A 17,661-nucleotide genomic window follows, 5' to 3' on the forward strand; every position below is an offset into this window, starting at 1 on the left:
GTGGCCCTCCGTTTACTGTCTGGATGGGTTACTTAGCTGCTCAGGGCCTCGGTTTGCTCATCTGCTAAATGGAGGGGACTGAGATAATAGTGAGGCTGTTGTGTAAGCAAAGCGTTGAGATGCAAGCCAGGTCCGCTGCAGGCACTCTCCGTTAATTATCAGAAGCGCTCCTTCTGATCGGCCTCTAAGGTCCCACTCCCCTCCCCCTATATTGCATTCTGCACTGGAAGGTTTGGAACAGGATTGGACAGAATGTAGGGGAAAAGCAGAGCTAAGGAGAGCAACTAACATTTTAGCTTGAAAAAAAATGCTGAAAATAGCTTGTTTAAGCCTTTGTAGATAAAAATGTAAAATGTATGCAAATGTATGTGACTCACGCAGAAACATACATCCATGGCCTCCTCACAGTCAGTGCCCAGATGTCGCCATCAGGCAGTGTTCACAGAAGGCCCAGGCTGCCTTGGGGAGGGGTGGAGGGTGCAGGGGGGTGGGAGGTGGTGGAGATGTTGGGGAGGGGGGCAGTATTGCTGCTTACCTGGGCTGGTATCCTGCTTGCACCTTTCTTCTGGGTTCTGTGCCTTCCGTGTGGGAAGAAGAGAGGCCCTGGGCCCCTCTCTGCTCCTCCGTCTCACCGTCCTCCCTCTGGTTCCTCCAGGAGCCCGTTTGCTTCCTCTCCCATCCCAGCTCTATTTCTGGAGCATCTCATTGGAGATGCACGCCCCCCTCTCTGCCAAGCTCCAGGTGCCTGCTTGCTTGGTCCTCCCAGTCTTGTGTGCAAGTCAGAGATGGTGGGAGGGTGACAGCTGAGCAGGGAGACCCACAAGAGCCAAAGTCAGAGCCCGAGCCCAGAGGCCTGGGGTGGGGGAGAGCCCAGTGGATGCAAGGAGGGGCCGGTGTGACCTCCAGGTTGAAAAACACCCACTGTAGCCACCTGCGGATGCTTTGCACCCCCAAAGCATCTTCCCTTGCATCTTCCCCAGGGGCTCACCCTACCTCTGTGAGCCCAATAGCCCCCACCTCCCCTGGGGCAGCTCTGGAGGTGCTACCTAAGCTGCTGCAGGGGCTGGATTCAGGCTTCCTTTCAGCATCATGCAAAAGGGTCTGCTTCTCCTTTTAAGAATAAGATCTGAAACTAATGCCATACTGCATGTCAATGATACTGCTTTTCATTTTTTTTTTTTTTAAAGAATTAGATCTGTGGTTGTTTGGAATGATGAGAATAGCATCCCCCCCCTCACCCCAAATGCTCTGGGATGCTGACAACACTCCTCCATGTAGAGGCCAGGTGAGCTTCATCTTGTAGGCTTGTCCATTGAACTGGGTCCCCTACAGTCACTGCCGTATGGCAGCTTAGGGATGAGGGGTGGAAGGGTTTGCTGCATCAGCAGAAACCTCACTCTCTGAGGTGAAAGCAGGGTAAGTGGCCCAGGGCGGGTGTTCCCTTGTGGGCCCACTGCCTCCTTTCCCTGGGGTTCAGGAAACAAGCTTCCGGCCCCCTGCCCTGGACCACCCTAGCCTGACCCTCAGGCCCCTCCAGTCCCTTCTTCAGGGTCATTTGGTCCAAGGAGGCCTGCAGCTGAGTTGCCTTGGGTCTCTTAGAACCAGCACCCAGAGGAAGGCATAAAACTCTCCGACTCCAGGTTCTTCATTGCCTGTTTTTTTGGGGGGTGGGGGGCCGGCGGTGGTCTTAGAAGGAATTTTGTTTCAGGGGGTCTCTTCTCAGAGGCATTTTGAGCCCAGACTTCCCTCAACTTGTAATTATGCACCCTTGGTGTTGGGAGACCCAGCGGAGACCCTGGGGTCTCTCCTCTAACCCTGTTTGTCCTCCACGCCCCTCGACGACCCCCTCGGCCTCCTGCCTTCCTCTGCTCGCCGCCTCCCTGGTGTGAAGGGCAGGGAGCAGCCTGGCTTTTAGGTCAAGAGTGTCTAAATAGACGAGGCAATGTTAAGGTTTGGAAGCAAAGAGTCCTTGAGCAGCCAGCGCTTCCCGCGGGCGGGCTGGACGTTAACCCCGTCCGCGCCGCTCCCCGGGCTTGCCGAGGGGAGGGGCCAGGCAGCCGCACTGGCCCCTGAAACTGCGCTTAGAGATCCTGGGGTGGCAGGTGATGTCACCCCTGCGGGCCCATAGGTCTCCCCGCGGCACCTAGTCTGCGGGTTGCCAGAATTTGGCCAAGCCCAGCGAGGGGAAGGAAGAGGAGTCTGGGTCTGCGTCGCCCCCCGGAGACCCCCGCAGACCCCCTCCTCGGTCACCCGCTGGAGTCCCTCTCCGGGTGGGGGACACCGGCTGCTCCCCGCACCTCCGCCGGGGGTCTGGAGGCGTGCCGCGGCGGGGGAGGGGGCGCGGGAGCCTCGCGCCGATTGGTCGCGGCCCCCGTCCCCCGCCCTCCGCCCCTGGGCTCCGCGCAGCCCCGGGGAAGTTGCTAGTTGGCGGGCGGGCTGCGGGGCCGCAGCTCCGGGATCCGCAGCGGGGCTCGCGGCGGCCTCAGGGGCCGGAAGGGCTCCCGGGGGCGCTCACCGGCCCTCGCCCGCCCTCCCCCTCCTCCCGGGCGGCTCCGATCGCTCCTCCCTGCTACCTGTTTCCCTGCCTCCCCCTCGCCTCCACCCAGCGCTCGGCAACTTCGGCCTGCGGGGCCCGCCGCCCGCGCCCTCCCTCCTTTGTTGTGCGATGAGGGTCGGGTTTCCGATCTGACGGAGCCTTCGCCGCCGCAGCCGCGGGCATGGAGCCGCTGAGCCATCGGGGCCTGCCGCGCCTCTCCTGGATCGACACCCTCTACAGCAGTACGTTGTGCGCGCGGGCCAGGGAGGCCGGGCGGGAACGCGTCCCGGAGCCCCGCGTGGAGCCCCGACGGCCCCCGGGGTTCGCGTTGCCCGGCTTGGCTGGAGCGGGCTGGGAGCGGCGGGCACGGCCGCCCAGGTGCCTGGCGGGCCGGGAGGCGGGAGGAGCGACTTGGCGCCCCGCGATTAGTCGCGGATGGCGTCCCCAGAGTGGACTTCCAGCCGGAGCGGGGGTGAAGGGGGCGCAGTGGATCGACGGGGCCAGGAGAGCTGTGTTACCCCTCTCCCACCTGTTGTGTAACCGAGTTCTCCCCAACCCTGGAGCGGAGGGGAAGAGCCCCGTAGTGTGTTGACCCTCCGCTCCCCGACTGGCTGCTCCTTCTGTGCACGCCGAAGCAGAAAGGCCATTTTGGTGAAGTCCTTGGCGCCTGGACTTTCTCAGGGACACCCTCAGGCCAGGGTGTTTCGGGGTGGGGGTGGGGTCGTATGGTAAGGGAGACTAGGTGTTGATCTCCGTGGGGGCCGTTTGGATGAAGGACCTGAAAACCCCCAGCTCAGCAGTCTTTCCTGCCAGGCTCATCATCATCCCCACCATCACCCTCCTTCCTCCCCTACCCCACCCCCCAAAAAAGAAAAAAAAACAAAAACAAAAACCCTTCTCCGCGTCTCCACCCCCCTTGTTCCCAAATCTGTCTCTATCATGTGATTGCTCTTGCACTGGTGCTGGGGATGTGTAAGTGATCACGCCTACATTCTGGGGGCTTATGCCCAGCCTTGAGCGCCCCCTTCCCCTCACCCCCTTCCCCCCACCCCACCCTCACTCTTGCTTAGGTGGCTAAAGCACTGCATTTTGCCCACCCCTCCCTTGAGACATCGTCCCCAAGCTTTCAGTGATAGAGGAAGAAAGAGGGTTCTACTGGCTCCTGAAGAAGGTAATAAGTGGATTTTACCCTCCCTGGTTGCTTCAGTGGAACCGGCCCACTTTCTCTTGCTGGGTCTCCCAGCCTAGGGTCCCATGGGGCAGGCAGGTGGAACCAGGTTCCCCCTTCTGGACTCTAGATGCCATGGAACAAGGCTACATGTCAGGGTTAACCTGGTTTGAATGGTGGGGAGAGTGGACAAGTTGATGCCTTGAACCCCAAATTCTTGCCCTGGAGGCTTCTCAGTACTCATTACCCAGCCTCTGACCTCTGTATCCCCTTGGGTCCCCATCATTCCCCATAGCTTTTTCTCCCCCATCTTCTCCTCCTCCCCCTCCATCCTTTTCCCTCCCCGCTCCCAATCTGTTTTCCCTTCCTTTCCTCCCCCCAGCAGCTCTCCTTGTGATGTTCATTCTGCTTTGGTTTTTCAACATCAAAAGAGCAAAGCCGGATCCCCTGGGTGTCAGTCCTGCGCCAAGCCCAGCCACTCCATCTGCTCCTTCCCCTGCAGAGGCCAGCACCATTGGGTGAAGGTCAGGGTCCACGGCTGCTGTGTGGCGTGTGTGCACACATGTGTTTGCCTGAATGGGGGCACACATCTGCTCAGAGCCCGGCTGCAGATCAGCTCCTGACCCCAAAGGGAGGATTAGTGACCTCCTCTTCACTGTGCGCTTGCAAAAAACAGTCATAACAATGCCTCATATTCACATGCAGCTTATGTTCCTGAATATTTCTGGCTCTTTGCAAAACCCAGTCCTTCTTTCCCTATTTCCCAAGGCATAGACTCCTATGAAAAGCTGTCTCTGGCTTTCTCTTCATTGCCTTAAAGAAGCCTCCCCTGCCTGATCAATTCCAAGTTTTCCTGACATCCTCCACTCTACCCCAACACCTGTCTCTCCACCCCACCTCCCCCCAACACATAAACAACCTGGAGCAAAGCAGCAAAATTGCTTTGAAAATGTCCAGCTAGAGGAAGATGCGATTGGAAAAGGGAATTCGACTGAGGGCTTCTTTGTGGGGGGTGCCTGTTAATCAGCCCTGACTCAGGCAGTCTGGCATCTGAGCTGTCTACCCTTCTGCTGCTGCCTTGGCCTCTGGGCTCCTGGGGCAGCCTGGATAGAGGGGAGGCGGGGGGCACTGGCTTGGCAGCAGTGTGAGGAGTCCTTGCCTCCTTCTTCCAAACAGCTTATTGGAGAGCTGTAGAATGAGGTTTCCTGGGGAGGTGCAGTGCAGTCATGTTTGGGCTGTTAGCCATGAAGTTTCCTCTTGACAAGAGCCTAAATTAAAACAAATACCCGAGCTGTCATTTGCCTGGCGGCATGGTTTTATGGCTCCCCGAGGAAGTTCCCATGCCTCTCGGGAAGCTGTTTGGTTACAGGTCTCACTGTCCTGGGGTGGCAAGTCCCCACAAAAGCCACATCCATCAGGAATCATAAAGGGGGTATACACAGGGCACAGGGTGCCCAGGATACTTCTCAGGGATGTGAAAGCCCTGGTGGCAGTGATAGTGGCATCTCCAAGGACCTGCTGTGTGCTAGGCACTGTGCTGGCTGCTCTCCATCCAGTCTCTGCAAACCTCACAACTCTGCTAGACGGGTAGTCTTATCTCTCTTTTACGGGAAAAGTGGCTGGCTAGGCTCAAATCATTACCCTAGGTCACATGACTGATAAGTGACAAAGCTGGGATTCAGATCCTACCCTAGGATGTTGAGGAAGACTCTTGAGTGTCACCCAGATATGTCTGAACTTATTCACAGTCTTGGAATGGGGGACATCTGTCACGCTGGTCCTCTGTCTCAGCGTTGTCCCCAAAATGGTCCAGCAGGGTAAGGGGTCTCAGTGATTCTGAGCCTCAGTTGACTCTATGTCTCTTGGAGGAACTGGAGACTGGTCCTGAAGCCAAGGCAGGGGTGTTTGAGGCTCTGTCTGATTTCACTGAGGTTGGTGGTTCTCTATGCCACTGGTTCTCTATGCCAGCCCCTCCCTTCACACACTTCTTGCCTTTGGAATTGTCAGCTCATTTCTTTCTGGCTTTAGCATCTGTACACACTTCCATGGCAGGTTGATGGTCCCTTGATAAGGGGTAGATAGCAGACTCCCTCTTTCCCCTATAGTTGAAGTCCTGAAGGTCTGCAGTGATGGCGCAAAGAGATGGTTTGGCTCCCAGCTGCCCGTGTGGATCTCGGACAGACTGGAGCAAGGTCTTGGCCCGTGGTCAGCTAGCGTGGTGGATGAGGGTTCCTGCCACCCCACTTCCTGTCCCTAGACCATTCATTTTCCTACATTCACGTCATAGCATCAGCTGTGCCTCTCAATGCCTCGTCTAGATTATTTCCCTGAAGCTGGTGTGTTTCTGTCTGCACGAAGCTGTTGTCTTTCTCTCTGTATGTGTTCTCTGCCTGTGTTCTTCATTTTATCTTCTCTCTTTCACCACTCCTTCCACTAAATACTTACCACTTTCTCTTGGCTTCCTTCTGTACCATGGGATCAGGTTGGATCGGGCTCTGAAACTTTCTCTTGTCCCTCTGAGTGGAGATGAAAATCTTTCACTATATGTTCAGGATTTCTTTAAGAGAGAACTGAGGACTAATTTAAGGTACATTTAAGGTATCCCTTTGCCCTTCTAGCCTCTTTTTTGTCCCAGGAGATTTAACTCTGGCCTCAAACATGCTGACTCTATGGAGCCAAGCAAAAGCCTCTATTATTGGGATGTCATAGAAGGCAGAGCATGATCATCTGTTATAAAAACCTGCCTTTCGGAGCTCACTTCTGTTACCTGAAACAGCATTTCCAAGGGAAATTTCTGTCTCTGGTGATATTTTTATAACCCCTTACAGACTCGGTGCCCTGTCTAATGGCCAGGAAACCATTTGGGGCTATGAGAATACAAACCCATCTCCAGATGACCATGAACCTGTCTCAGTTTCCCACCATATTCCTATGTTAGCTGCACCAAAGACCAAGCCACTGACCTGACAGTCGGTGTGGGCTTGATCAGGGCAACTCTCTTACTCAGGCCACATCAGACTAACCCAGTGTGTGCCAGTGAACACCTGCAAATGGATGCTTTCTTGTCCCGTGGTGGCTAAGCCCCAGTCATTTATTCCTGTCTGTCATCACCAGCCCATAATTGACATGACTGCTGGAGTCCCATAGGTGGGCCTGGCAGAAGAATTAAGTCTCCTACTCAGAGAAATGTAGTTTTTCGTCATTGTTGTGATTGCTGGTGTTATTGTTCTTTAGAGATAGGAAGGAGTGACAAGAACATTTGTGAAGAATCAGCTAGGTGGGTAGAAGATGGGAGGAGAGTGGGTAGGAGGGAAAACTTGGGTTGTTCTCTGAGTCCGGGGGCGATTCTGACACCTTTGTTATGCACACTCCTCTTTAGAGTGAAGCTCTGATGTCTCACGTGGGTGCAATGGAGATTAATTGGTTAATATTTCTCGAATGTTTTGAAGAGGAGGAGTGCTATTGAACTGCTCAGCTGTCCAGCTCATCCCAGCTTTTGTCACTGAGCAGATCCACGAAAGGCTGCCCGAGGAGTTTGGAAGGGGCTGGGAAGGGTGCAAGGGGACGGGCAGGAGCAGAGTGTTGAACCAGGTTCTTCGCTGGTGCCTGGCCCAAGGCCTTGTGCCGTAGTAAGCCCACAGTAAGTTTTGGTTGCACGAGTGAGTATGAGAGGGAAAAGAAGACTTCTGGGTTCTTGACTTCTTTAACTCCTTACTCCATCCGAAACCCCAGAAACTCATTAGCTGGCCCATTCACAAGTTTCCGGCTGTGTGGATTTGGTAATTGTAGTAGCTTGTAGTGGAGTCGGAGACCCCCCAGGGGAGTCCCACGCATTGCTGGGGCTTGTGATTACGTGATTGGAAGCCTTCGCCACCAGCGTTGGTGCTGCAGCTGTTTGGCTTGGCTTGAGCCCTTTGGGGTAACAGGCAGCTTCAGGACAACCGCGTGTCATCTCCACATCATCAGCTGCCTCGGCCAGGCCCCTGGCTCTGGTCGGCTGAGGTGATCCATGGGGCTTGGAGGACCCACCACATTCTACCTACAGGGTCTTGGCACTTTCCACTGAGTACCAGGGAAGAGGCCTGCAGGCTCACTTCTCTCCGGGGCTGCATAGAAGCAGCTGATTTTTCTTTTGACTTGTGGCCTTGGTCTGCCCTTGCTTGCATTCCTTTGGGCAAGATATGGCTGGATGGAGCCATGGATGCCCTGGGGGCAGTGGGAGCATTCTGCTTGTCCCCGCAGCTCGGGGAGAACCTGATCCTGTAAATGGGGGAGAAAAAAGAAGTCAGGGCTACAGGCAAATGATAGGATGCACCTGGATAGGAGGGTTGGGGATAGAGGTTCAAGCCTATCCCTTGCCCAGGGCATCTGGCACAGAGCCCGCTGAGATGGGGCCAGCTGGACCCGTGACCCACTGCAGATGGGGCAGCCAAATCTTTTTCCCCAGGCTCAGACTTCATTTGGGCCTCTCTTGGTTTTCTGCCCTTGCCCTTTATTCCTGTCTTCTCTTCCTGCCGTTTCTTCCCTACCACACAGCTAGATGAAAAACGAATATGGGTTTACTGGCCACATAGAAACTGACAGGGTCAGCATGGTCTTTGGGAGACAGGGTGGGCTCCGTGATGACCTAATTGGTCACATGCCCTTCCCCCTTTCCTCCACCCTCACCTCTGAGGTCTTCATGCTCCTCAAGACCAGTGATCCTCAACCTTTTTGGCACCCTGGGTGGGGAAGATCCCCTGGAGGAGGGCATGGCAACCCACTTCAGTATTCTTGCCTGGACAGAGGAGCCTGGTGCGCTATGGACCATCACAAAGAGTCAGACATGACCGAAGCAACTTGAGCACGAACGTGAGCTGTGGGTGTACTCAGGACTGCTGGTGAAGAATGTGACCATAATTACCTTCATGGGATTGAAGGGCTGATCCTATTAGTGTGCTGGGCTAACCCCTTCCTCCTGGGCATTGCCTCCTGGCCAGCTGTGAGGGTTTAATGGATCAAGATCATGGAGACCGAAGATGTTGTATAATTAAGCCTAGTTATTTTCCGAGCTGGGTGTAGCCACTCCCCACAGCAGCAATTGATTTCCTCACTTGTGGTCACCCTATTCAGTCGCAAGTTACCCTGGGCCTAAGCAGCATACAGTCCATCGTTTTGAGTGAATGTCTCCCTTTGAAGGTACAGCTTTAGGAGAACAATCCCTTTCTGAGAGGTCAGGGGTCTGGGTGACTGTGTGCTCTATGTGATGGCACCTCTGGAGTTGTGCTGTGGGACCTCTTAGGGACGTATGTCTGAGCTCTGCAAAGCCACATGGAAACCTCATCCATGGGTCTCTCGCAACCACTGGGCCCAAGGAAAAGAAAGCCCAGTAGTCCAGCCAAGCTCATAGATATTAGATTTCTCTGTTTGGTTTGGGAAGAATGGAAGAAGCCATAATGTTTAACTAGTCCTACTGTATATCAGATGCTGTGCTAGGTACTTCCTTACATTACCCTAACAACTCACCAAGCCACCTTTTATCATCCCCCCGGCCTATGGATGAGGACTCCAAGGCCTTGGGAGGTTAAGTTATTGCCGAAGGTCTCCTGGTTTGAGCCGGGTCAGTTCTCAACTGTAGCTGAGTTGCAGATGGCTGCACCTCCACCTATAGCCGATTCAACTGCCAACAGCAATAATGATCTTAGCCAACGCCCATGAGGACCTACTGTGTGTCAGCACGCCCCTGGGCACTGCCCATGTGTTATCACTAATCCTCAGTAGTCCCTACCTTATGAGGTAAGAAGGAATTATCACTACAGGGAGGAAACTGGGACTCAGGGAAGTTAAGTAATTAATTCAAGGTCCTAGAGTGCAAGCCAGGAGTTGAGTGTAGGATTGGCCTCATTTATATGTATATATTTATTTCTTTATTTCGGAGAAGGAAATGGCAACCCACTCCAGTACTCTTGCCTGGAGAATCCCACGGACGGGGGAGCCTGGTGGGCTGTCGTCTGTGGGGTCACACAGAGTCGGACACGACTGAAGCGACTTAGCAGCAGCATTTTTATTTATTTGGCTGCATCTGCATCTTAGTTGAAGCATGCAGGGTCTTTATCCTTGTTGTGGCACTCAGGATGTTTAGTTGCAGCGTGTGAACTCTTAGCTGTGGTATGGGGACCTAGTGGCATGTGAGATCAAACCTGAGCCCCCTTCACTGGGAGCATGGAGTCTTAACCACCGGACCACCAGGGAAATCCCCTGGCCTGACTCTTAACCCCTTTCTCTGACTCCCTTGGGTTTCATGGCAGCTGGTATTTTGTGGAGGTTGATTGATCTGTTCATCTCTCTAACTAGAAGGACAGCTATGGAGACGGTCTTGGTCCCCCCATGGTATTCGGACAGCTCTCAGCCTTCAGGTGCCCTGTAAGTGCCCACTGGCTGGGCTGCCTCTTCCTAAAAATGGATCCCGAGGAACCCTCCCATGGGTACTTGGAGCCCCTATCCCAGAGTTACCTCGTCCCTGGATTCCTGGCAAGAGCTACTCTGTGTTAACCCCAAAATAAATAAAGAGGAAGGAGAGAAAATAGACTGGGGGGCAGGGGCGGGCAACAGCTAAGGCCCATTTTCAAGAGCCCAGCAAGGCAAAGGACAAATGGGTGGGGACTAGGGAAGGCGAGGACTTGGCTGAGCCCTGGCGCATTGGCTCTGATCTCAGGCCTTTTTAAATTCACCTCCACAGTTTCCAAAGGGAAATAAAGCGAGCTCTCGGCCATAAATCAGGCCACCATGCACCAAGGTCCTTTTCTGAGGCCCAGGGCCAGTTGGGCCACAGATCCAGCTTCTGCATTTGAACTCACCCACGCACAGCATGCTAATGATGGGGTGGCTCCAGCGCAGGCCCAGAGTCCCCTGCCCAAAGTTCAGGCCTCTGTGGAGGCTGGTATCTGGGGCCTTCCACTGTAGCAGGCCCCTCTTTGGGTGGAGCCAGAAAGGCTAGGACATGATCTGAGGGTTTGCTGCAGAGGGTTGGTATGTGGAGAGTTTCAGGGGTGATGATAAACGGGGTAAAAGCCTGTCCTGAGCTGACCACCCAAGCAGGAGGATAAAAGTGTAGATGAGGGGAGGGGAGGGTCGCCTCCATTCTCTTCCTTTCCCTTTGCTGTTCAAAATGTCAGTCAGCTTCCTTCCTTCTTAGTCTGCAGTCGTTTTTAGGAACTCCTTCTTGGTAGGGTGTAGGGACCCATAAACCACCCCCCTCACTGGCTCTTCTGTTTGTAGAGAGACTAATGTGAAATTTCAGCTGCCCCACAGTCTTAGGCATTCCTGACTCCTTCCTTCCACCACCTTGAACTTGCCCCAGCCTTCTTCCTCCTGCTGCCCTGGTGTGCGCCTGCCCTCCGCTTGAGTCCGGGATGCAAGCAGACCAGAGGCTCCACCTTGACAAGTGCATCCTTCAAGTGCCACCCGGTGGTGAGCTCTGTCCCCTCCCCCACCCAGAGCTTTCTCCCGTTCTTCCGGCCCCGCCCCCAGCCTCCTTCCCCCTCTCCTTCGCAGCTCGTCGATGGAAAAGGCATCTTTCGGGGAAGGCCAATGAAACAGGGCTGCCCAAGCCGGGGAGGGATGAGAAGGCCTGGAGAGGGAATCCTGTCCCTCCAAAAATGGCACGTTTCACACTCGAGCGTCTCCACTCTTCGTTCTGGGTTGATGCTTGAGCCTTTCCTCACCTCAGCAGGACCGGGAAGCATCCATTTAATAGCTCGTGGGAGGGGCTGTTGTTATCAGTTCTGTCGTGAGAGAGGAGCCAGAGAGCTGTGATGGGACCTGGAGATCTGCTCATGGGTGGCCTGGCCAAAGGAGTCAACTCCCCTCCTCCCCCACTCCCCGCCTCCCCCACTCCCCTCCTCCCCCACTTCTCCCCCCTTCCCCCTCTTCCCCACCCCACCATTGGAATTAAATTAGCAGAGGCCAGGGGCCCCTACCACAGGGAGATTGGGCTAGATATGTGTGTGTGTGTGTGTGTGTGTGTGTGTGTGTGTGTGTGAAAGTCACTCAGTCTTGTCCAATTCTTTTCGACCCCATGGACAGTACAGTCCATGGAATTCTCCAGGCCAGGATACTGCAGTGGGTAAGTTAGCAGAGGCCAGGGGCCCCTACCAAAGGGAGATTGGGGTAGATGTGTGTGTGTGTGTGTGTGTGTGTGTGAAAGTCGCTCAGTCTTGTCCAGCTCTTTTCGACCCCATGGACAGTACAGTCCATGGAATTCTCCAGGCCAGGATACTGGAGTGGGTAGCCTATCCCTTCTCCAGGGGATCTTCCCGACCCAGGGATCAACCCGCAGTCTCCTGCATTGTAGGCAGATTCTTCACCAACTGAGCTATCAGGGAAGCCCTGGACTAGACGAGTGACTCACTAACTCTTTGGACTACTGCTCGTACAGAATACAGACATTTTACACTGTGAGCCAGGGCGCACACAAACTGAAACAAAAGTTTATGGGATAGTGCTTACTGTTTCATCACATTTGCAAGGTACTCATCATTTTGTGCCCTTCTAGTCTGTTCCAGCCCACTGCATTAAAAACAAACCCGAGAAGTGTTGGTCATGACCTACGATATTGATTTCATGACCTGCAATAGGAAAAAAATAAGTGGACGAGATGCACTGTAAGGAATAATGTATGTACCACTGTTGTGATTTTTGCCAGATTCACACACTTCTGTCATTATGGACTGAACTGTTTTTCTTTCCACTTGATTCATTATTTTAAATATCATTTACCTAGAAAGAAAAAATATGTATCTCTTGCAATAGTTTCCTTGCAAATAAATAATACTCAACAGTGTTATTAGTTCTAGTTATACACTGTTGCCCTTGGAAGGCTCTAGGTCTGAGCCTCCTGTGTCTCTGTTTAAACGGAAGGACACAGAAGATAGATATTAAAGACATACTGGTACCAAACAGTAGCAGGAAAGATTGAAAGAAATCAGGAAGGGAGTAATTTTCTCAACATGTGCTCTGGTGTGCTTCAGTGCAGCATGGCAAGCAAGCAGGTGCTAATTAGAGGGCTGTGGCATCCGCATCCTCTGCCTCTATCCACCTGGCGTCCTGGGCCCCATATTTCCTGAGCTGGGAGAGGGGAGGGGAGAAACTGGTTTTTCCTAGGAACAAACATACTAGAGCAGATTCTCAAACTCTATTGTGCATTTTTTTAAAGATTATTTTTTTATATGGACTTTCTTTTTTTTTTTTTGGTCTTTATTGAATTTGTTACTGCATTGTTTCTGTTTTGGTTTTTTTGGCCACGAAGCATGTGGGATCTTAGGTCCCCGACCAGGGATTGAACCTGCACCCTCTGCATTGAAAGGCAGACTCTTAACACTGGAGCGCCAGGGAAAGTCCCTGGTGTGCATCTTAATAGCCTGTGTGTGCTTAGTGGCTCAGTGTCCAGCTCTTTGTGACCCCATGGACTGTAGCCCACCAGGCTCCTCTGTCCATGGGGATTCTCCAGGCAAGAATACGAGTGGGTTGTCGTACCCTCCTCCAGAGCATCTTCCCAACCCAGGGATTCAACTCAGTTCTTCCACATTGTAGGCGGATTCTTTACCATCTGAGCCACCAGGAATAATGGCCTGAGGATCTTGTTAAGATGCAGATTCTTATTCAGTAGGACTGGGCTGAGGCCTGAGATTCTGTATTCCAGCAAGTTCCTGGGTGATGCCAGTGCTGCTACTGCTGGTCTAGGGACCACAATTTGGGTAGCAGGGCCTCAGGGTTCTTTATACCCTCTCCTAGGGACCCTGATCCAAGTCAGACCCTTCTGTTTCCCAATCAAAATGATGAAGCCATTGATGGGACACCTGGTGAGTACCGTACCTGAGCTGGTGCTCCCACATTCACAATCTCATTTCATTCTCACAGTAAACCTGTGAAATGTTGTTACTCTCATTTTAAGGAGAAGAGGGAGTGGCCATTGTGACTGGCCTCTCCTGGGGACTTTGCCGGGGCAGTGGGGACACCTGCCATGGGGAACACCCTAAATCCCCTCTGCCTACCCTCTTCCTGAGTGACAGAAGCCCAGGCAGCTGGCCTTCATGAGTTCTTCTGTCTAGACAAAACCTTTCCTGTCCCTACCCCCCAACATCCCCTGCCCAGAGCAAACTTTGGTGTTAATGGAGCAGAAAACCTCAGTTGTTAATTTTCTAGTGCATCATTGAGAGGGTTAATGAGCAACCAGCTGGTGTGCCACCCAGCTCTGTGGAAGGCATTTTCCTTTGCATTTGGTCTGCAGACGTTTTGCAGACTCTGTGGCAGCTCCTGACTTGGATGAGTCAGTGGGCATCTTGTGCCATTTTTGGGTGCAGAACTTTTAGAGACCCAAAGCAGGGGCTTTATTTTTTTTTTTAATTAAGTTACCGTTGGCTGCACTGGTCTTGGTTGCTGCGTGTAGGCTCTCTGTAGTTGCCAGGAGCAGGGGCTACCCTCTAGTTGAGGTGTGTAGGCTTCTCATGGCAGTGGTTTCTCTTGTTGTGGAGCACGGACTCTAGGGTGTGGTCTCAGTAGTTGTGATGCACGGGCTTAGTGACCCCATAGCACGTGGGATCTTCCTGGACCAGGAAGTGTCCAAACCAGTGTCCTCTGCGTGACAAGGTGGACTCTTAACCGCTGGACCACTGGAACTTTGGGTCCTGTCTTCGCTCTCTGGAAAGGATGGACAAGATGCAAATCTGATGAGGAGCTATATCTTGCCTGAGGACCCAGGACGGCTGGTCAGCTCCCATCACAGCCAGGCCCTTGCTGCAGACACCTGAGCAAACTCCCTCCCTGACCCTGAGATGCCATCTCCATCCAGTTGGCTGGTACTACACTCAAGCTGGGGGCTTCCCAGGTGGTGCCTGCCATTGCAGGAGACATAAGAGATGCTGGTTCAATCCCTGGGTTGGGAAGATTCCCTGGAGAAGGCCATGGCAACCTACTCCAGTGTTCTTGCCTGGAGAATCCCATGGACAGAGGAGCCCGGCAGGCTACCGTCCATTGGGTTGCAAAAAGTCAGACATGACTGAAGCAACTTAGCACGCACACATGTGCCCACCCACACTCAACCTGCTTCCATCTACTTCTCCTCTGCCCAGCATTCCTCAGTGGGGCATTTTCTTCCCCATCCAATCCAAATGCCTTCAAGATATTCCCTGTGCTGTGGCACACCTCGCACTATCCATTCAGATTTGTCAGCATCCCAGCATCCCCCTGCTCTAGCCACTAAGACCCCTCACCATTCCACAGCCAACCTCTGTGCTTAAGCCTCAGCCCTGGTTACCACCACCTCCACGAAGCCCCTCTGCCTGATTATGCACTGGCTTCAGTGAGCATCCCAGCTCAGAACCTGAACACTCCTTGCTTAGGCCAAGTCACTGAGCCCTTTTATCTATTGTTTCGTAGTGTTTACCAATGTAGGCTTTGTGCCTGTTGTCATTTCTTCTCTGCCAGACTGTAAACTCCTTAGAGGCACGAAGAATAACAAAGGCTGCCATTTATAGGGTGTCAGACAGTGTCCTTAAGCACTTGACAAACAATGTCCCATTTAATCTTCAACCCCCCTGCAGAGTTCTCAACTATTTTTATCCATTTTCCCCCCAAGATTTTGGAGAGGGTAAACAGTTTTCCTAAGGTCACCTGGCCTAGGAAGAGCTGAGCTGGGCTCTAAACCCAGGTCTGTGTGATGCCTTGGCTTATGCTCCTCACCAGAGATTCTCAAATGCCAGGGCCCTCAGCGTGAGAACCTGGGCTTGGCCGCTGGCATCTGTGTGTTTGCACAGCTCCTCTGCACACCCAGTCTGATTTGGGGACTGACTCTTAACCACTGCATGCACCTCCCTTTTCAACACTCAGCAGTGCCCTGAGCACTTGAGAGCTTGGAAATGCATTATAGGGGGTAAGGGGGTATGAAGAGAAGGACGCTGTAGGGGGAGATGCTCTAGGAGAAGGATGTGTTGTTTTAATATAGGGGCCACCTAAGAGAATCACGGGGCAGGGAGGATGCAAGGAGGCAGTGGAGCTGAGCGGGGGAAAACAGATGGGGAGTTAGAAGAGGCTATTGGAGGGACCTCCCTGGTGGTCCAGTGGTTAAGAATTCACCTTGCAATACAAGGGGCGTGGGTTCCATCCCTGGTCAGGGAACTAAGACCCCACATGGGATCCCACATGGTTGGAGCAACTAAGTTTGTGTGCTGCAGTAGAGAAAGACCGTGCACTGAAAGGAAGAGCCAAAACAGCCAAAATTAAGTAAAATAAAATGTCTCTTTTAAAAAAAAACAGAAAGAAAAGGCTATTGGAGAGGTCAAACCATCGACCCTGTCTCTGCCCCAACCATAATCCAGGTTGACCCACTAATCAGGTTGACCTCACCTTGACCCACTAATGAGCTGGGGCATCTTGTAAGGATGCAGATCCTGGTACAGCAGGTTTGGATAGGGCCTCCTGTTTGGCATTTCTAACAAGCCTCCAGGTGATGCCCGTTCAGTAGGAAGGCCCTGGATTTCTCAAGCCCTCCTGGAGGATCTGATTCCATCACTCACTAGTCTACCATCTTCCTGCCTCCCTCCTCCCTAGAGGATAAAATCTAAACTCCTTAGCACGCATGGTGGGAGCCTTTTCAGACACTGTCTCCAGCCATCTCTAGCCTTACCTCCTGCTCTCTTTATCACACTCCCCACCCTGCAGCCCCACTGAATTCTTCACAGCTCCCTAGACACACCACCATCCCCAGTCAAAGCTGCCTGCTTTTTGCACAGGCTGTTACTTTGCCTGGAGGCATGCGCTTTGGCCTTTCTCAGCCAGGTGAGGATGAAGCTGAAGGTCACCTTCCTGGGAAGTTACAGACTGGGGAGTGGGCTCTAGACCCCTAGCTCTAAGAGAAGCCCCCTGGAGGTTCTTAGAACCCTTCTTGTCCCTGCTCTCAGCAAAGGTTGGCCAAGGTCCCTGACCCTGCAGAGGAATCAGGTGATTTCATTGTCCTGCTTTGAACATTTGTTGTGTCTTGTCACCTTCCACTAAAAATAGAGCTGAGAATGACTGAAGTGGAGCCCCAGTCTGGTCTGGGAGAGCAGAGTGGAGCAGGTGGGCCATTCTGCGGAGCCCACGAGGCCAGACCATCTGTGGGGGCTCTGGGAAGGGGGCCGTGTGACCTGGGCCGGGGCTTCCCAGATGCTGTGGTCATGCCCTGGGCTCTGAGAGGCCAGCCCATAGTTGCTTTCACTTTAAGCTTTTCTCTCCTGGCTGTGGAAATATTTCAGGACTTCCGGAGAAGTTTCCTTTGGTGCTTCCTGAGTTTTCTCCTGGGCTGTTTTGCCTCCAGGTTTCAGCCCCAGCCAGGGGCAGCTCCCGGAAGAGCTGAGGGTGCCGCCCTGGCTGACCACAGCCCCCACGGGGACTGCCTCCCGAGCTCCCTCCCCTGCAGGAAGCCCCCCCCAGTGCACTGGTTTTGGGGAGCAGTAGACCCCTCTCTCTGGAAAAAAAAAAAAATATGTCTCTTCCTGCATTCAGGCTCCTGCCTGGGGGCTGAGGAGCAGGTTCTGCAGGTGATGGAGGGCTGTATCTCTGATTCCTGAGCCCTTCTGAGCACAGAGCAGCCAGAGGGCATGGGACAGAGCCTTTGAACACTTGCTGGGACAGTTACCTCGGGTGATTAACTTCACCTCTTTGAGCTTCCTTTTCCTCTCGTATAAAATGGGAACAATCTTATCAATCCCACCAGTAGGGTTGCCCAAGTTTTTGGCAAATAAAAACACAGGATGCCCAGTTAAATTTGAAGTTTAGTTAAAACAATGAATACTTGTCTTAGCAGAAGTATATCCTATGCGATATCTGGGACATGCGCTTATGTGCTCAGTTGTGTCCAACTGTGACCCCATGGACTGCATGTAGCCCGCCAGGTTCCTCTGGCCATGGGATTTCTCAAGCAAGAGAACTGGGGTGGGTTGCC

At 53.3% G+C, this 17,661-nt stretch overlaps 1 protein-coding gene across 3 annotated transcripts in view; it reads left to right on the forward strand.

The window, feature by feature from the left end:
- ABR (ABR, RhoGEF and GTPase activating protein) overlaps positions 1–17,661 on the forward strand; it is a 187,977-nt gene that overhangs the window by 41,702 nt on the left and 128,614 nt on the right. The window contains exon 1 of one of the 3 annotated variants that reach the window (XM_027518043.1): positions 2,408–2,778. The exons of the other annotated variants lie outside the window; for them this stretch is intronic. Coding sequence (XP_027373844.1) covers positions 2,718–2,778 — 61 coding nt within the window. The 5' untranslated portion in view covers positions 2,408–2,717. Of the gene's footprint in view, positions 1–2,407; positions 2,779–17,661 lie in introns of those variants that run through there. 3 annotated transcript variants of the gene reach the window in all.

Source organism: Bos indicus x Bos taurus, chromosome 19 (genome assembly GCF_003369695.1).
Source record: "Bos indicus x Bos taurus breed Angus x Brahman F1 hybrid chromosome 19, Bos_hybrid_MaternalHap_v2.0, whole genome shotgun sequence".
Lineage (NCBI taxonomy): Eukaryota > Metazoa > Chordata > Mammalia > Artiodactyla > Bovidae > Bos > Bos indicus x Bos taurus.